Here is a 20586-nt window from a genome sequence, read left to right on the forward strand (position 1 = left end):
CCATCTCTCTTCCCCCCCCCCGCTCTTCATTCATGGAAGTCTCCCTTCTGAGGGACTTAGAGCTATGAAAGGGGAAGAGGGGACTCCTTCCTTGGCGCCTTTCAGACTGGAACCAGAAAAAAAAACTGGAGGGAATTGGGAGGAGGCTAATGGGGGGGGGGGAATCCTGGGTTAGGGAAGGAAGGGAAACCCTAATTTGGACCTCCTTCTTCTCCCTCCCGACTCTCTCCCCTTTATTTCTGCAATACTTCCCCTCTTTCATTTATGAAAACGTTAATTTAATTTAAATTGATCCCTCCTCCTTCAGTGAGCCTGCCTGCCTGCCTGCCTGCTCTTCTGCCTCTCTCTCTCTCTCTCTCTCTCTCTCTCGGTTCTCCGGGGGGATCCGCTTGCAAAGGGGTTTTCCTGGGGGTGTCCCGCCTCTGGACCTGGAATGGGGGGGGAATGAGTTGCAGAACATTGTGTGTGTTTTGGGGGGAGAAAGAAACGAGGGCGGGCTTCTCCCCGCGATCAGGAGTGGATATGGTCTCTTCCCCCCCCCATCTGGGTCTGCATTGCACAAATGCCTGCAAGGGAGGTGGGTTTTTCCTGGTTCCCCTCCCTTGGGATCTTTGGGGCAAGATGTCCGAGGTGGTTCGGAACCCACCCCTGGAGACACAGAGACCTCCCTTGTCTCCTCCCAGCAACCCCTCCTTGGGTGTCCAGGCGGCGGGGGAAGGGTTTGTCCTGGTTATTTCCAGCAAGGAACACCCCCCCTCCGACTTCCCTTCAATCGTGCAAGGATCAGTGGGTGTTCAAAGGAATGAGAAAAAAATGTTGGGGCCTGTCCCCGCAATGCACCCTCCCATTTTTCCTTTTCCAGCCAAAGTCTCAAACCACCCCCACCCCCAGAGATATCTCAGGCCCACTATATCGATGATATTCTGTACTGTGGTTCTGAAGGGTGTTGCAAGTCCTGTATGCAAACACATAGGGAGAAATTGCAGAAACCTTTCCACTGCTTCACCACTGCATCTATCAACACAACACAATGGGAAAGTTAACTGGTCCAAATGACTCACATCAGGAGTGGAATCCACACATATTGAATAACACTCGGCCAACTTCACCTCCTTCACAACTACGTTTTGAACTGCCAGGCCCATCAAATTAATAAATCCTCTTTTCTCTGAAATAAGATCAAAACTTCCCACAGGTATGTCGCAATCTCCATCATGGGATGTTGATGGCACAAGTTTACTTTTAAATTTGCCCAAAACTGGGTAGCCTGCCCTGTAGCTCCCTTCTTTTACTATTCCTTCCTATGCCATCTCCCCCTCCCCCAACGATTCAGAGAAGCAAACCAAACGCCTGCTTTGCAAGGCCTGCCTGCAATGCACAAGGGGGGCGGGGGTTGATCTAATTTACAATCCGGATTTCACGGAGAATCGACGCCCCCCCCCGTCCAAAACCCTGGGGGTTTTAGGGGCGAAACCCCCCCCCCCCATCTTTTGCACACCTCCCCAATGGCTCTCCTCCTTCGAGGTTGTAATCCCTGCATAAAGACCCTAAAGACGCGGGAAAAGGGTCAGGATAAGCGCCCTCTCGCCCGCTTTTGGTTTCTCTTTTGAAGAAACGCCCAGAAGGGGGGGAGGAGCTCCTCTATCCTCCTTCGTAGCTCTAGGTTCCCCCCTCTTCTCTTCAGGCCAAAGATGGGAAAGGAAACCTGGGGGGGGGGGGTTGGACTTCGAAGGAAAACTGGGTCCAAAGGGCAGGAATTCCTCCCCCCATCATCCTCATCATCATCTTTTATCGGCTGCTGTCATCCCATCTCTTCACTCCCCCCCCCCGCTCTTCATTCATGGAAATCTCCCTTCTGAGGGACTTAGAGCTATGAAAGGGGAAGAGGGGACTCCTTCCTTGGCGCTTTCAGACTGGAACCAGGAAAAAAGGGGAAACGAAACGAGAGAATTGGGAGGAGGCTAATGGGGGGGGGGGAACCCTGGGTTGGGGAAGGAAGGGGATCCCTAATTTTGACCTCCTTCTTCTCCCTCCCGGCTCTCTCCCCCTTTATTTCTGCAATACTTCCCTTTTTCATTTATGAAAACGTCAATTTAATTTAAATTGATCCCTCCTCCTTCAGTGAGCCGGCCGCTCTTCTGCCTGCCCCCCCCTCTCTCTCGGTTCTCCGGGGGATCCGCTTGCAAAGGGGTTTTCCTGGGGGTGTCCCGCCTCTGGACCTGGAATGGGGGGGGGGGACTGAGTTGCAGAACATTGTGTGTGTTTTTGGGGGGGGAGAAAGAAGCGAGGGCGGGCTTCTCCCCGCGATCAGGACTGGATATGGTCTCTTTCCCCCCCCCCGGTCTGCATTGCACAAATGCCTGCAAGGGAGGTCAGTTTTTCCTGGATCCCCTCCCTTGGGATCTTCGCGGGGGGGGGGGGGGAAATCAAGATGTCCAGGGTGTTTCAGAACCCACCCCTGGAGACACAGAGACCTCCCTTGTCTCCTCCCAGCAACCCCCCCCCCCCTTTGGTGTCCAAGGGAGGGGATTGTCCTGGTTATTTCCAGCAAGGAAACACCCTCCCCCCCCCCCACACTTCCCTCCAATCCTGCAAGCAACAGTGGGTGTTCAAAGGAATGAGAAAAAATGTTGGGGCCTGTTCCCGGCAATGCACCCTCCCATTTTTCCAGCCACAGTCTCAAGCCCCCCCCCCAGAGATAACTCAGCCCCACTATATCTATGATATTTATGACATCTGTACTGTGGTTCTGAAGGGTGTTGCAAGTCCTGTATGCAAAAGCATAGTGACACATTGCAGAAACCTTTCCACTGCTTCACCACTGCATCTATCAACACAACACAATGGAAAGGTTAACTGGTCCAAGTGACTCACATCAGGAGTAGAATCCACACATATCGAATAACGTTCAGCCAACTTGACCTCCTTCACAACTGCATTTTGAACTGCCAGGCCCATCAAATTAATCTAATGAATAATACCATCAAAGCTACAATGAATTGCAATATTTCAAAAAGCATACTGTACCTTTCTTTCCTTTAAAGAGATCCAGACTTTTAAAAAGATCCAGCAATCTACGACAACACCAACCCACACCACCACAGAGTGTGTGTGTTAGGTCTGCTAGCTTTATCCCAGGGTTAGCCAATCCTGGGATTGCTCTCTCAGCTGTTACAATTTACTCAGCTGGATAAATTCTAGCTTTCCCTGTTTCTTTGGTAATGATCCTTACAAATACTTATTGCATCGTACAAAACTGTATTTAACAATTCCTCCAGGTTTCTCCCAAACCTGTCAATACGCAAGAACGTATCATGGTCTTAGCACCCCAGAATCTGAGGTTCGGCCAGAGAACCCTGCCAGCTTCCGCTGCTGTCCTTCACACCTGTTGACCGGCCTGGAACCTCTGTTAGCCTCTCTCCTTTCTTTCGGATTCCAGGCTCAAGAATTCCCTTATTATGTTCCTGCCGGAGCTTCTAGGCTCCCAAGGTCCAAGGCAGTCACACCAGAAGAAGGAGAGCCTTCCTTTGTTTCTTCTCATGAGTATTTTACTCATTTCCAAGGGACAAAAGGGGAAAACATACACACACAGAGCAAGAGCCAGCAAGCTATCGCCTTCCTGTACACCAGGCCGGTTAAAAATGTGAGGCGGGCCGGATGTGGCCCACCAGCCGTCGTTCAGAGACCGCTGTATTTTCCCCAGACAACAGACTCTAGTATTCCAGTGGCGAAGGTAAAAATATAGCATTTGAGTGAAAAAAGAAAGACGGCATTTGTCTTACGTATTCCAGGCAAGTTTCTTTAGCTTTCACAAATGTTTCTATACTGGGTAAACCAACCCCTAAAGCTGGATGGCATGGATGCAAGTGTGGATGGAGATAGATCCATCGGACACCATCTGCCTAGGCAATCTCTATCTTGGGGGAAAAAGGGGGCCCTTCTTCGAGGAAGCCACTCAAGAGAGGGGCAGCAAGTGACCAGTCCAAAGTAGTGCCCCAAGAGCAGGGTAGAACTGAGTGATTAGCAGAATCACCCTGTACATCTTGGGACACTGTGGAACAACTCCCTCTTTTACTTATCCCCCTCCAAAAAGCATATGTTTGGTATCTTGTCTCCTTCCTCCTTATGTAAGAGTCCCTTTCTGGCTCAAATTTTAAAAGGAGGAGTAGCATCCCAGCAGCAGGAAAACAGCTCCGCTCTAGCCATTGGAAAGCACTCCCCCCAAAGCCAAATATTGGCCCCTCCCATAGGGAGCAGATTGAAAATCATGGAATAGTTGGTCGGGGAGGAAGCCTGAATACGAGCTCTGCCTTCTCCTTCCGATTTGTTCTCATGGAGCAAACAGGGCTTTGTCTTGGATTCTCCACCCCCCCCCCCTACTTTCCTTTCCTCTCTCCTGCCTCCTTCTCCTCCCTGGAGATTCCCTGTATAGTAGATAGATAGATTGACAGACAGGACTCTGGAGAACAGCTTGGACATGGAAACACACTGGGGTAAGAGAACTGGTAAAACCACCCCACAAATATCTCCCTTACCTAGAAAGCCCTATTGGGGGTCCCTCTATTTTGACCTGATGAGACAGAAGACACATACACCTTCCGGCCAAGCACAAAGGAAACCGGCCGGGCTCTTTTCAAAGTCAAGGGAGCCTTCATAAATTGCCCCTCCATGTCTTGAAAGGCACAGTTCATCCCACTATATCACAAAGAAAACTCCCCACACGAGAAGGACCTGCCCTCTGAGCCCCATCACAGAGTCCCATGTAGACTAAATCAAGAGGAATCTGAAAGAGGGGAAACCAAGGGGATCCGGAGCTCTTCCAACTCATTTTAGGGGTGGGATGGCTCTGGAGGCAGAAAGTCTATCCTGATCTATTTCTCTTGCCTTGGGGGGGAGCAGACTTCGATCCCCCTCCCTCCTTCCCAGGCCTGCCCTCTGCCCCTTGGTCCTGACTTCCCAACCACCAGTGTCCCCTCTCCCCTTAGACCAGAGGAGTCCCTAGACCCAATTCCCACCCTTGTCCACCTCCCTCTTGCCCTCTTCCGTTCCCAAGGGTCAAGGGGAGTCCCAAAAACTGCCTTTTGGTCATCATCATCAATTTAGAACTGCAGAGCTGGAAGGGACCCTAAGGGCCCCTTGAGTTCAGCCCGTCAGGGAGGCCCATTTACAGCATTTCTGAACTGTCTGTGTATAAATACACGTGCTTCTGCTCACCCACCAATGTTTGTCCCTTCTTTGCTTCACTCCAATAACCATGACAGCATCTGTGACAACCCAGAGTGGAGGTGTCCCCCTTTACTATAGCGTGCAAGTTCCACACTCCCTATTTATCACCCACTCTCTGCAGACCCCCAACCAACCACCTACACCAGATGCTGATGCTTAGGGTTCATAAGAAGAAACAGACACCTTCACGTGATGCTTTCCCCTTTCCCTATTTCTGAATCCAATGAACGCATAATCCCCATGATGGTAATAATACTAATATTTTTAGAATCACAGCGCTGGACCCTCTGGATCATAGAAGTCCAGCCCGTGTCAAGGAAGCCCAGTGGGGGATTCGAACTCCAACCTCTGGATCCACAGCTAGGATATCTAAACCAGTTCTACACAACAATTGGAGGTTGTTCATGATTTTGTGTGCCTTGGCTCAATGACCCCCCAACACTTTCTCCCTAGATGTCGAGCTCGATAAATGCATTGGCAAAGCAGCTACCATGTTCTCTAGACTCACAAAGAGAGTATAGTTTAACAAGAAACTGATGGCATATACCAATATCCAGGTCTATAGAGCCTGTGTCCTGATCACACTCCTGTAGTGCAGTGAGTCCTGGACCCTTTGTGCATGGTAGTAAAGCTGAACACATTCCATATGCGTTGTCTCCAATGTATTTTTTACATCACCTGACAGGACAAAGTTCCAAATAGTGTAGTCCCGGAACTAATTGGAATTTTTAGCATGTATGCATTACTGAAACAGCGACATATGCCTTGGCTCAGGCATGTCATGAGAATGTTTAACGGTCAGATTCCAAAAGATCTCCTGTATGGAGAATTAGGGTGGGGAACGTGCCCCAGAGGAAGACTACAGCTGCGATACAAGGATATCTGCAATCAGGATCTGAAGGCCTCAACAGATGGGAAACTTTGACATCTGAGCGTTCAGCCTGGAGGCAGGTGGTGCATCATGTCCTCTTGCATTTTGAGGAGACACTTGTTCAGCAAGCCGAGGCAAAGAGGCAGTCCCGAAACCAGCAAAACCGGGGAGCTGGACAGGGGATAGATTGTATTTGTCCTCAGTGTGGAAGGAATTGTCACTCTCGAACTGGCCTTTTCAGCCACACTAGATGCTGTTTCAATACTTCTGTTCAGAGCACATTACCATAGTCTCTTGAGACTGAAGGAGGCCTACATAGAGCTATCCAGAGGTTTCCCACTTCCTTGTTGAAAAGACAGACAGCTGGAGATGCACCCCTGGCTTCACCCCACTTTCCTAGGGGGGTTCTCCTGTTGACGCCTAACCCCATGTCCACACTTGCACCTTCTGAAAGCACACATATGGGTGGTTTTTGCTGGCCTTAAGTCCTTTCAAGAAAGGAAAATGGTGGGAAGCGCTGCTTCCCAAGGAGAAAGGCAGGGGATAAACAAACAAACAAACAAATAAGGAAAATAGTTATGGGATGCTACAAGGCAAGACTTGCTTCTGGTTCTCTTCAATAAACCACCAAAGTGATTAAAATGTAGTAAACGGTCAGCAGGGAGTATTACACCAAAGGGGTTCCTGCTCTTTATATCCTGAGGAGATGGGCCATGAGAGGAGACAGAGAGCCCAGCCAGACTACTGACAAAGAAGACCACACACCAATAATTTTGGGTTAAGCACTATTCATGTAACATTTATTGATGAGACATAAGATATAGGATAGAAGACAAAAGCTACGAAGAGGCCTCTCTTTCATACTTCCCATTTAGGGCCACGTGCCTGGTGGGAAGTGGTCCCCTCTCATGCATGCCAAAGCCAGTCACAGGGAAAGGGCAACCGTTGGTCCCTTGGCGGGAAAATAAAAATGATGACTCTGAGGAGATTCTCTCTCTTCATCTCTGTCAATGTTTAAGGGTGGCTCCTCAGAATTGCCATGAGGAGGAAAGAAGTGCTGAAGTTTGGAGTGTGTGTGGTGTGTGTGTGTCTGTTTGGGGGGAGTGGTGAGGGCCGACCCACTCCTTCTGCTGCCCGAGGCAGAAGTGTTTTCCTGTCAGACATGAGAGAAGTTGGGGCTCCGTGGAAGGCAGCGGCCACCACACAAACATTCTCTCTCTCTTTTCTAGCTGAAGGGATGCTGTGTCAGCTCCTTTTTGGGGGGAGCCCCCTGACTCCCCCCTTTTTTCTCCCTCCTGAGGCAGAGGGAGCTTCAAAAAGGGGCTTGAAGTTGAGTTGGTGTTCCACCTCACTCTTGCAAGGGGAGTTTTTCTGGGGAGGTGGGAGAGCGCTTGGCTCTCCAAGACCCCACTGATACATGGGCATACAGAGGGCTTGAACTGACTCTGCCCCACTGACTAAAAAAAGGGATGATATATTTCCCCCGAGGAACCGAATCTTGCTCCAATGCAGAATATTTTCTGCCAGTTTGGCCCTGAATTCTGCATTGAGGGCCTTCCACTTTTTTAAAGGCCTGCTCCTCAAATTGATAATATAATATAAATGTAGATCACTGCTTTGATTAAAGCCCTTTCTACATTCCAAGAAATTTTATGGTTTTTACCCTGCATGAGTTCTTTGATGAAATCTAAAGGTAACGTCTCTGTCTAAAGCTCTTTTCACATTCCAGGCATTTACATGGTTAATACTATGTGAGTTGTTTGATGTGAACTAAGGTTACCTTTCTGACTAAACATCTTTCCACATTCCAGGCATTTATATGGTTTCTCCCCTGTGTGAGTTCTTTGATGTGAACGAAGGTGACTGCTCTTAATAAAGCCCTTTCCACATTCCAAGCATCTATATGGTTTCTCCCCTGTGTGAATTATTTGATGGTAACGTAGGGCACTGATTTGACTGAAACTCTTCCCACATTCTACGCATTTATATGGCTTCTCTCCTGTGTGAATCGTTTGATGGGAACTAAGGTAATCTTTCCGACTGAATGTCTTCCCACATTCCAGGCATTCATATGGTTTCCTCACACTGTGAGTTCTCTGATGTGCATTTAGGCTACTGCTGTGACCGAAGCTCTTTCCACATTCCAAGCATTTATATGATTTCTCCCCTGTATGAATACTTTGATGTACCCTCAAGCTATCACTCCGTTTAAAGCTCAATCCACATTCCGAGCAATTATATGGTCTTTCTCCACTGTGAGTTCTTTGATGGGAACTAAGGTGACAACTCTGACTGAAGCTCTTCCCACATTCCAGGCATTCATATGGTTTCTCCCCTGTATGAATTCTCTGATGTGCATTTAGGCTACTGCTGTGAGTGAAGTTCTTTCCACATTCCAAGCATTTATATAATTTCTCCCCTGTATGAATACTTTGATGTAACCTCAGGCTATCACTCCGTTTATAGCTCAATCCACATTCCATACAATTATATGGTTTTTCTCCACTATGAGTTTTTTGATGGGAACTAAGTTGACCACTCCTAATGAAGCTCTTTCCACATTCCATGCATTCATATGGTTTCTCCCCTGTATGAGTTCTTTGATGCGAACTTAAGGTACTGCTGTATCTGAAACTCTTTCCACATTCCAGGCATTTATATGGTTTCTCCACTGTATGAATTCTTTGATGGGAAATAAGATAACAATTCTGACTGAAGCTCTTTCCACATTCAATGCATTCATATGGTTTATCCCCTGTGTGAGTTCTTTCATGTAAACATAGGAAACTGCGCTGACTGAATCTTTTTCCACATTCCATGCATTCATGTGGTTTCTCTCCTGTATGAATATTTTTATGTAACCTCAGGCTATCACTCCGTTTAAAACTCAATCCACATTCCAAACAATTATATGGTTTTTCTCCTGTATGAATTCTTTGATGTAATCTCAGGCTACCACTGTGATTAAAGCTCCATCCACAGTCCATGCATTTATATGGTTTTTCTCCAGTGTGAATTCTGTTGTGTGAATTAAGGCTATTACAGTCACGGAAGCTCTTTCCACATTCTATACACACATATGGTTTCTCCCCTGTGTGAGTTCTGTGATGTAAATGTAGGGAATTCCTGTACCGGAAGCTCTTTCCACATTCGAGGCATTTATATGGTCTCTCCCCTGTGTGAGTTCTTTGATGGAAACGTAGGGTTTTGCTGTCCCTGAAACTCTTTCCACATTCCTGGCATTCATATGGTTTCTCCCCTGTGTGAATTCTTTCATGTAAACGTAGGGTACTATTTCTACTGAAGCTCTTCCCACATTCTATGCATTCATATGGCCTTTCTCCTGTGTGGGTTGTTTGATGGGAACGAAGATTACTGCTCTGACTGAAGCTCTTCCCGCATTCCAGGCATTCATATGGTTTCTCCCCTGTGTGAGTTATTTGATGTTTACTTAGGTACCTCCTTTGCCTGAAGCTCTTTCCACACTGCATACAGTTATACCTTTTCTCCCCTATGAGGGGTTCTTCATCTGAAATACATTTATTATTCATAGTGAAGCTTGTTCCATGAATTGACATGTTTTTTTCTCTCAGTGTACTCAACAAATTCTAGGTACTCTAGCAAGCTTTTCTGCCAAAGGAATAATTTTGCCTTCCTTTTTCCTAGGAGTACATTCAGATTGTCAGGAGTTTATAAACACCATCTGGAGATTTCTTTTTTCTGCCACTGCCTGTCTTCTGTTTTGCCTTTTTCCTCCTTCTGGAAATCGGATTTTCCTCTTTCCTGCTTTTTCACTGGTTCTTTTCAGTATAAGAAGGGGTGGTTAATCAATTTCTGGTTCTCCTGTTTGTGACCTGAAGCAGGAAGAAAAAACAGAGAAGAAGGAGTACAGCACAAAAGGCCATCTGATTGGGGATCAAGCAAGGGATTTGTTTTTCTCACTGATGGTCATGGGAAAAGAATAGATACACCAAGAGCAGCCAAAAAGGAAAGGATCCTTCTTGCTTAATTCCATTTCATTTGTATGTAAAGACAGAATGGGAGAGGGGTCAGGATTAATAATAGTTTTTTTGTGAAAATCATAAAGTATCATAAAATATGTTACAAATAAACTGCAACACTCAGGAATCTCTTCTGAATTGCTTTTTAAAAGTGGCTCCACATAACTAGCGGAGTGAAAAGTGAAAATGTGGAAATTTCCCAAATCCTTGTGTCTAAACTAGAAGAGAAAGATGGAACATTTTTGGCTGTCAGGACCAGTTTACTATGTTTATCTAACCGGGAAAAATGCCAATTATTAAATAGGAATGAAACTGAAAATAGACCACAGGTGATGTAACTAAAGTAAACAAATGAAAATGCCCTTCTTAGTGAGATCAAAGGGAGAGAAGAAATTGCATTCTTGGCCCACCACTCATGGTTTTTATGCTAGGAACCATTCAGTGGGTCAGAGACCTTTATGTTACTTTTACTGAGATGTGGTAATGTACAGGTAATTACTATTAATGGCTATGAAGGATATTTGTTGGATTTTGAAAAGTGGCAGAAATATCTATTATTTTATATGGTTAGAGGTTCATTTTCGGACTAGTAGATTTGTGCATAGAAAATAGACTAAATAATAAGAGATAACCAGCACTTTGTATGGAGTATTTGAAACCATGAGACTTATGGAGGAATTAACTTATCAAATTCCCACAGACTCAATGGGCTTACCCTTGTGTGATTTACTAATGTAAGCAAGAAAATCTGGGCCAATATGTACCAATTTTTCTTCTTTGCTCAAGCTTGTCTGGGTCCACTTTGCTCAGGCCTTTCTTGGTTCTCCTTTGCCTGCTTCTCTTCCAGAAAAGTCTTTCTCACACAGCCCTGCTTCTCTTCTTATTCCCTCTGCACAATCGGATCAATGACTTTCTCAGAAAAGCTTACCCAACGGCATTAGGACAAGGCCAGCACTTCTGTTAGGTGAGGTGCCAGCTTTGGGCACCCAGTTCTGGGGGAATAAATTTGGTAACATGTCTATCATCATTCCACCCATTTTAGCCTTCCGGGAAGACCCCAATCTGGGCCAGGCCCTTACTGAAGCCAGGCCAGAAGGGGAAACACCTGCTGGGCAGTTGGTCTGTGAAATACAGAATGGCCTCCTTTCCCTAGAAGCAAAGCCATTCCCCTCTCCCCAGGAAGATGAAGGGGATTTAGCCGAGTCATTGGGAGCACAAAAGCAGCAAGTGTTGAGGACCTTAGAGCAGGAGATTCCGGATGTCCTGTCTTGCAGGCCCAGGCCTACCACCTTAGTAGATCAATGTTAATGTTAGGCATCCTTCAGTCTCGAAAGACTATGGTGACGTGCTCTGTATGGAGGACTTGGAACAGCGTCTAGTGTGGCTGAAGAGGCCAATTCGAGAGTGACAATCTCTTCCACACTGAAGACAAATCCAATCTGTCCCCTGTCCGGCTCCCTGCTTTTGCTGCTTTTGTGACTTCCTCTTTGCCTCGGCCTGCTGGGCAAGGGTCTCTTCGAATTGGGAGAGGCCGTGAAGCACTGCCTGCCTCCAGGCTGAACGGTCAGATGTCAGGGTTTCCCATCTGTTGAGGTCTATTCCTAAGGCCTTCAGATCCTGCTCGCAGATGTCCTTGTATTGCAGCTGTGGTCTCCCTCTGGGGCGATTTCCCTGCACTAATTCTCCATACAGGAGATCCTTTGGAATCCGACCATCAGCCATTCTCACGACGTGATCAAATCAAAACTAATCCAGGAGTAGTGGTGCACTCAGCAGTCCAAAACTAGCTCCAACACCTCTGGCAGGTTATAATAGAGGAAGGCAACTCCATGTTAGACCTGGGGGTTATTGAGCCCTCCAACAGCCCATGGTGTACCCACCCAGTCCTAGTTCCGAAACCTGATGGCAACACCAGGTTCTGCATTGGTTTCCACTGAATGAATGCAGTATCTGTTTTCGATGCCTACACCATACCCAGTGTGGACAAATTGAGATTAGGACAAGGGGTATTCACAAATCCCCCTCCAAGAGACCGATAAGGAGAAGATGGCTTTTAACCCCCCCCCCAATCGGGCCCTACCAATTCACTTACATGCCCTTTGGATGCATGTGGCAGTGGCCATGTTGCAACATTTTATGGATAAGATTTCAGTCACATATATAGATGTCATGGCAAAGGTGCTTGAATAATTCAGAGAAGACGGACAGGTCATAGTGGAGAGTTCTGACAAAACGTGATCCACCTGGAGCAGGAACGTGATCCACTCTACTATCTTTGCCAGGAAAACCCCATGGACAGAAACAAAAGGCTAAAAGATATGATGCTGGAAGATGAGTCCCTGAGGTCGGAAGGTGTTCAACATAATACTCAGGAAGAGTGAAAAACAAGTACAAGTAGCTCCAAAGCTAATGAAGTGGTTGGGCCAAAGCCAAAAGGACACTTAGCTGCAGACATGCCTGAAAGTGAAAGGAAAGTCCAATGCTGCAAAGAAAAATACTGCATAGGAACTTGGAATGTAAGATCTGTGAACCTTGGGAAGCTGGATGTGGTTAAACGGAAGATGGCAAGAATAAACATTGACATCCTGGACATCAGTGAACTAAAATGGATGGGAATGTGCAAACTGAATTCAGCCAATTATCATATCTACTATTGTGGGCAAGAATCCTGTAGAAGAAATGGAGTAGACCTCATAGTCAACAAAAAAGTGGGAAAAAGCTGTACTGGAATACATTATGCGAAAGGCAGGACTGGATGAATCCCAAACTGGAATTAAGATTGCCAGAAGAAATATCAACAACTTCAGCTATGCAGATGATACCACTCTGATGTCAGAAAGAGGAATTAAAGAAGCTCTTAATGAGGGTGAAAGAGGACAGCACAAAAAAAGGTCTGAAGCTCAACATCAAAAAAGTAAGATCATGGCCACTGGTCCCATCACTTCCTGGGAAATAGAAAGGGAAGAGATGGAGGCAGTGAACAATTTTACTTTCTTGGGCTCCATGATCACGGCAGATGGTGACATCAGCCACGAAATTAAAAGATGCCTGCTTCTTGGGAAGAAAGCAATGACAAACCTAGACAGCATCATAAAAAGCAGAGACATCACCTTGCTGACAAAGGTCCGCATAGTCAATGCTCTGGTGAAGTGAGAGCTAGACCATAAAGAAGGCTGACTGCCAAAGAATTGATCCTTTTGAATTGTGGTGCTGGAGGAGGCTCTTGAGAGTCCCCTGGACTGCAAGGAGAACAAACCTATCCATTCTGAAGGAAATCAACCTAGAGTGCTCACTGGATGGACAGATCCTGAAGCTGAGGCTCCAATACTTTGACCGTCTCATGAGAAGAGAAATCTCCCTGGAAAAGGCCCTGATGTTGGAAAAGAGTGAAGGCAAGAGGAGAAGGGGATGACAGAGGACAAAATGGTCTTTGAGACCCATGGGATAGGAGGCTCTTGCAAAACTGAAGCAGATGCTCTGCAAAGCTCCAGTCCAGCAAGCCCCTGTCTTTTCTCAGCCTTTTGTCCTGTTCATGGATGATTCGGAGCGGGGACTTGTAGCCATCCTCGCTCAACACTATGAGGATGGGGAACATTCTGTCCGTGACTTTAAATACTTCTGATGTCTTGGTTTGAGTCAAAACATCGTCATGCTGAGCTTTAGCTCTCTTGGGAACATAAACCTTGAAAGAGTCTGGTTCCTTTGGGGACACAATGTCAGCTTGACCAGAGAGATGTGTATTGACTCAGAACCCTTAGCCAGGAAGTTACTTCCTTAACACCGTATTTGTGCAGTACATCCTGAATGAACTGTTACATGTCTTTACATTTAAAAGGTTTCATGCATAAATATTACATAATATTGTAGGAGTTAATACTCCTCATTGTTACGACACTGGATTAAGGAATTATTAACAATTTGTTATGAGTCGAAAGCCTTATAGAAAGAACAGCACCAGTCTCTCCCTCCATCTATTGACCAATCCCTCCATCTATTGACCAATACACTAAGGTGTATTCATGAATTGTTTTTTCTTATTTTTTTTAAGCCAGTGAAGCAGCAAGCTCTGATTCCATGGATACAGCAGTCCTTCTGTACTGGGAAGCAGTAGCCAGTGGCCAGTGAGAAAAGGGTGCCGCGAGTGAAAAAAGTCTGTGAACCACTGATCTAGTAAGTTTCCACGATATATTGTCCTGTGCTTTACAAACTTTTATTTTGAAAAAATGATTTTAAAGAGGAGGGGGAAGACCTAGTGATTCCCTTCTCACCCCCTCATTTTCTTCCTTGGGAGCTGCAAGGTGGCTGCAATGATCCCTCTGAAACTGCCACCCCCACCTTCCACAAGAGAAACTCTCCTTCCCTCATGAAAGAAAAAAAGTATGTAAGTTTTGGAGACTTGGTGGTGGAATCTGATTTTGGAATCTGTAGTCTGAACAGGAAAACACCCTCCTCATAAACGGTCTCTGTGCTTCCTGGTTCTCTCCCCCAGGGTGCCAGTTTCCCTGCATCCCCACAAAGGAGCCCCACAAGCCCTTGGAGACAAGCCACCTCATCCCTGCTCAGCCTCCTCCTTCCCTTCTTTCCCTTCTTTTCTTTTCTTTTCTTTTCCTTCTTTCCCTTCCCTTCCTGCCTGGACTTTCTTTAAGGACTGGAAATGCCATCAGGTTCCCGTTTCCTTCATCCGCTTGCCCCCCCTGCCTGACCCTTCACTGCTGATCCATCAGGATCTCCAGGACCCTGATCCCACCCTCCAGGCTGGATGTGTTCAGAGCTACTCCAGGTGGTCTGATTCCTTCTCATACTGGGGCACCCACAGTTGAACTTCCAAAAGGAAACAGACTCATTAGGGGGAGCGTTTATGTCCTTCTGGGAAGGGGAGCTGCTCCTTCAGGCTGTTTTCATAGCCCTTCCCCCCCACACACACCTAACAAAGAGCCCCAAAATGGAAGCAGCAGGAGGGATCCATGGAAACAAAGTCCTTCCATAAAGTGGACAGCTTTGATTATTGCATTCAGGGCCAAACCCCAGAAAAAATCACAATCACTCCACTTTGATGGCAGAAAGTGAGGAGGAATTAAAGAACCTTGTAATGAGGGTGAAAGAAGAGAGTGCAAAAAATGGTCTGAAACTCAACATCAAACAACCTAGGATCATGGCCACTGGTCCCATCACCTCCTGGGAAATAGAAGGGGAAGATATGGAGGCAGTGACAGATTTTATTTTCCTGTGCTCCATGGTCACTACAGATGGAGAGAGCAGCCACAAAATTAAAAGACGCCTGCTTCTTGGGAGGAAAGCGATGACAAATCTTGACAGCATCTTAAAAAGCAGAGATGTCACCTTGCCAACAAAAGTCCAAATAGTCAAAGCTATGGTTTTTCCTGTTGTGATGTATGGAAGTGAGAGCTGGACCATAAAGAAAGCAGACTGCCGAAGAATTGATGCCTTTGAATTGTGGTGCTGGAGGAGACTCTTGAGAATCCCCTGGACTGCAAGGAGAACAAACCTATCAATTCTAAAGGAAATAAACCCTGAGTGCTCACTGGAAGGACAGATCCTGAAGTTGAGGCTCCAGTACTTTGGCCATCTCATGAGAAGAAAAGAGTCCTTAGAAAAAACCTTGATGTTAGGAAAGTGTGATGGCAAGAGGAGAAGGCGACGACAGAGGATGAGATGGTTGGACAGTGTCTGCGAAGCAACCAACATGAACCTGACACAACTCCGGGAGGCAGTAGAAGATAGGAGGGCCGGGCGTGCTCTGGTCCATGGGGTCACGAAGAGTCGGACATGACTAAACGACTAAATGAATGTTTGCTTTATTTGCTTGAAGGCTGCAGAGAAATAATATTTTAATAGGAGAAATTCCTATACTTCACATGCCACTCAAAAATTGTTTTAAAAATATGAACAGAAACTTGCAATTGACACCTTGTGGCCAAAGAGAAAACAGTCAACCACAATGTGCAAATTGTTGCAAATGGGAATTTTATTGATGATCATTGAAATCAAATATGCTGGATGGGAAAAAAATACATTCCATCATTTGGTGAGTCTTGGTGGGAATGCCAGAACTATAATGACAGGGGAAAGAATTATACACCTTTTAAGATGGATGAAAAATCAGGAACATCCAGATCCTGATCACATGGAGAACTGAGCTACGTGGAAGTCACTCAGGAGGCTGCAGACTGAAGTTGGCAGAAGCAAAGTGAACTTGAAAACCATGGGGATTTTGTACCCACTTAGTCCTCTGAGAGAAAGAACAGGCAACATCACAACCATCTCACCATCCTCTCTGTCCCTTGGCATGTGTCATGGATGTTCTGGTGGTGGCTCTCCCAAAGGCTCCTGGTGTTGCTGGGCAAAAATTAATTGGTTTACTTGTCTATACAATGCATTGCATTTTACTAACTGTACCTCTGATCTAAAAGAATCTTCTTACCTGCCTTGCAAATGGTGGAGGGATTTTGAATTGGATTCTTCTGTTCAGGTCCAGAGAAAAACAAGGAGAAATCAGCTTCGCTTCACCCACTCCTTTGGAGAGACAGAAAAAGAAAGAAATCAATTTGGAGACTTCTTGGATAAAGAAGAGATGACTTACAGTGCCTTTTTTATATAACTTGTGGGCTCCATCTCTCTCTCTCTCTCTCTCTCTCTCTCTCTCTCTCTCTTTGTGTGTGTGTGTGTCCTTCAGAGAGCAGAAAAAGGGGAATGGAAAGGCAGCAAGGAAAGGAACACCAGGGAGGAAGAAATGAAAGAGGGGAAGGAAGGGGCATCTCATGGATTCTGAGACATGAGCTTGATTGGGGAAGGGATTAACAGCTGGGAACAAGACAACCACAGGCTCTGCTTCTGGTTCCCACAGGCAGGAAATAGGAGAACCGTACCAGGTGGCATTTCTCCCAACCGGAAAACCCTTCCAGGTGAGCCAGTAGGTTGTCTGGACAGTGTGTCGGACTTGGGAGACCTGGGTTCCAATCTTCACTCAGGAGGGGAATCTTCCTGGTGCAGGTGGCACTGGAGATCCCTGAGCATTGCATTTCTCTTTAAAAATCCTTCTTAGCGTCCCCGTAAGTCGGAAGCAACTTCAGAGTGCAGAAATTCCACCAGCAATCTCCTCTAATCTAATAAGGATATTTGAGGGTTGCAAATCTACCAACTGAATCTCCAGCCTCGTCTTGGACTGGAAGAGACACAGGAAATAACGGTTGTTGTGGGTCTTTTGGGCTCTTTGGCCATGTTCTGGAGGCTGTTCTTCCTAACTTTTGCCAGTCTCTGTGGCTGGCATCTTCAGAGGACAGCATTGCTGTCCTTCAGCTGTCCTCTGAAGATGCCGGCCACAGAGACTGGCAAAATGTTAGGAAGAACAACCTTCAGAACATGGCCAAAGAGCCCAAAAAACCCACAGCAACCATCAGATCCCAGCCATGAAAACCTTCGCGAATACAGGAAATAACGTTCAACCCTCAATTCCACTTTCGGCCCCAAAATCACCACCCACGAACCTCGCACGGCTCTCCCTCCCTGCCTTCAGCCAAGGTAGGTTTCCGTGGACTCACTCTCTCTCTTGCCACGGGGCCATGAAAGAAAGCCATCTCGTTGTTCTGGATGGTGAAAGATGCCGACACAAGGACCATCCCAGCACGCCTTCTGTTATGTAGTGGGTCCAGACACGACAACGGCTTCCACAACATGACATACACAAGACACACGTTCAATAAATACTCATAACTCCACCCCAATCAAGCCCTATAGACATCACCTCATTACAAGGTCCACCTTTCTCCTGCAGCTGTCATAACCCTCCTTTAAAGTACCCAATGCACTACATCTCCCCCCTTAAGACAAGATTGTACCCGGTTACAATCATCATCTTGTAAATAAAAGGGAGGTGCCCGTACTCGCTGAGAATGTCTTAACCCATTATCTTCAGCCTGCCCATTGAAACCCAATGGATCAGGCTGCTCCGCCATTGATACCTCCGCACGTTCCCCAGCATCACTACCCTCTGGTCTTGACACGGTTAGTGGATGTATGACTGAAGCAGGAACACTGTCCATGCTCTGTTCAGAACACGGCCAAAGAACCCAAATACTGTAACCCACAACAACCAATCAATGTTGCATTTTTTCGGTCCCTTATGCCACAAGCCAACCTGTATCTCAACACTCCTCTAGGTCTGTAAAGTTACAGTGCCTGTAAAGTTACAGGGCCATAACATAATTAACGGCTGACTCACTCAGCCCCTGGTCACACTTGTAAAAAGCATGCCAACAAGCAATCTCTGACAGTTGAGGCGAGAAATGGTCCTACAGATTGTCTTTGATGACAAAAATGTTACTTTTTTTAAGGGGGTAGGAGCACACAGCGCTCTCACTCTCTCAAAAGCAGGCAGTCCACAAGAGCGGAGGAAGGCAGCTCTAACAGTCTCTGTTTTCATTATTTTGTTAGTCGCAAGGTAAAACTCAAACCTTGATAGGTAAGTTTCCCTGTCTGCAACAGCTGGGTCAAAAGGCTCCAAATATCCCTTGATGTCCTTCACTCCTCCAAAATTTCGCTCGTCCTTCACTGCTCCAACGGTCAGCCCACAGGTAGGTAATTAATTCAGTCCAACATACCCTCTGTAGGAAAACAAAATCCCACCTTCGTTGCCAGTGTTATGTAGTGGGTCCAGACACGACAACGGCATCCACACATAGTCCTTTATTCCAAAGACAACATGACATGCACAAGACACACATTCAGTAAATACACCATAACTCCACCCTCCCCAATCAAGCCCTCTAGACATCACCTCATTACAAGGTCCACCTGTCTCCTGCAGATGTCAGAGCCCTCCTTTAAAGTGTCTGATACACCTTCCTTTCCCTCCAAGCCCAGTGGGCACGGCTCCTCTCCCTGGGACTTTTCTCTCCGGCAGGGAGAACCTCCCTCTTCCCACCTGCTGAGACTCCTCTTTTCCCTCTGAGCTCACCCTCAACCCTCACAGGAGCAGGGAGGGATGCAGACCAAAGGGGTCTTGCTGCCAGGGGGAGCGCAAAATATTTGAAGATGATTCAATCTAGGACACTGCAGAGGCCTGCCAGGCAGGGAAAGCCCCAGAAGCAAAAGTTGGGGATGGAGATGCAAAAGGAAAAGATGATCCTGAGGCCAGAGGCTCCATATGGGGTGCAAGAAGATCCTCTCCCTGGGGAGATTTATTCCAGCCTTTGGTGAAGAACGTCCCCTGAAGGGAAACCCATCATCTCCTTGCTCACCACCCAGGGACCCCAAAGCCCCCTCCAGTTGCCCCCAGGCTTTGGTCGGAAGAGGAAAGGAAGGGCAGAGAGCCCCCTTGTTTGCACCCCCTCGAGGCGGGCAGGATCCTTCCCTTCCTGGACAGGCACTCGCACGTTTCCCCCTCCCCCTCCCGTGTCATTCAAGAACGACAGGGTGAAAGGAGGATGATGGAAACCTCCCTCTCCCACAATCCTTGATTCACGAGATGCGAAGGAGGATCGACAGGTGCCTTGCTCTGATGGGTCATGGGGTGTGTGTGTGTGTCCGGAGTGTCTCCCTGTCTCTACGGGTGGGATCTGCTCCCCCAACATCCGACCCCTCCCCATCATCTGCAAATAGGACACAGTGGAGGGGAGGAAGCCTCCTTTGCAAGACCAATTCGGGTCCTTGCAATGGAGACCAAAACGGAGACGGGGTAGATTTGCAATCCGGATGGCAGGGATTTTTGCCTTCCTTTTTTCTTTTTTTTTTTACATCCCTCCCCCGACATTTTGCATCCTTCTCCCAATGGCTCACCTCCTTGCGGATCCTGAAGCGGGGAAACTCCCGAGGAGGCCCTTTTGCAAGCGCCCTCCCCAGAAACCATAGAGATGGGACGACAGACCCCCTCCTCTCTCTGCTTCCGCTTCCTGTTCAGAGAAACGCCAAAGGGGAGGAGTTCCTCTACAACCCTCGTAGCTCTAGGTTCCCTCCTCTAAACCAAAGGATTTCATGAATGACGGGAGGAGAAGGGAGTGGAGGACCCGCAGGGGGAAAAAAGGGGGGGAAGAGGGTCCGGGGGGGGGTAAAGGTTATAAAGAAGAGTCTCCTCCCTCCGCTTTTTGGCAGAGACTGACTTTTGGAGAACCTCCAAGGAGAGGCGCTCCTGCATCCTCTTTCCTAGCTCTAGGTTCTCCCTCTTCTCTTCTTGCAAACGATAGAGGGGGAGGGGGCAGGGATTCCTCCCCATCATCATCTTCTTCTTCTGTCCTCTGCTCTCACCCCCCCTCGCCCCCAGCTCTTCATTCCTGGAAACGTCCCTTCAGGAGCTAGCAGGGGCAAAGAGGGGGTTCCTCCCTAGGCGCTTTTCAAACGGAAAAAGGGAGAGGAAACTGGTGGGGAAATTGGGTGAGCTAGGAAAGGGACCCCTAATTTTTTTCCACCTTCTTCTCCCTCTTGGCTCCCTGCCCCCCCCCGCTTTATTTCTACAACTTTTCTCTCTCCCCCATT

The 20586-nt window shown here is 47.2% G+C and overlaps 1 protein-coding gene across 11 annotated transcripts in view; it reads right to left on the bottom strand.

The window, feature by feature from the left end:
• Positions 1–6868: 6868 nt before the first annotated feature.
• LOC110070130 (uncharacterized) overlaps positions 6869–20586 on the bottom strand; it is a 29271-nt gene continuing 15553 nt past the window's right edge. For 2 of the 11 annotated variants that reach the window (XM_078387083.1, XM_078387082.1), the window contains exons 2-4: positions 16541–16632; positions 16386–16455; positions 6869–9951 (exon numbers count right to left, since the gene is read on the bottom strand). In XM_078387083.1, the coding sequence (XP_078243209.1) occupies positions 7831–9675 (1845 nt within the window). In that variant the 5' untranslated portion in view covers positions 9676–9951; positions 16386–16455; positions 16541–16632 and the 3' untranslated portion in view covers positions 6869–7830. The other 9 variants (XM_078387081.1, XM_078387080.1, XM_078387089.1 and 6 more) reach the window with 8 other exon arrangements.

This window comes from Pogona vitticeps, chromosome 2 (genome assembly GCF_051106095.1).
Source record: "Pogona vitticeps strain Pit_001003342236 chromosome 2, PviZW2.1, whole genome shotgun sequence".
NCBI classification, from domain to species: Eukaryota; Metazoa; Chordata; class Lepidosauria; order Squamata; family Agamidae; genus Pogona; species Pogona vitticeps.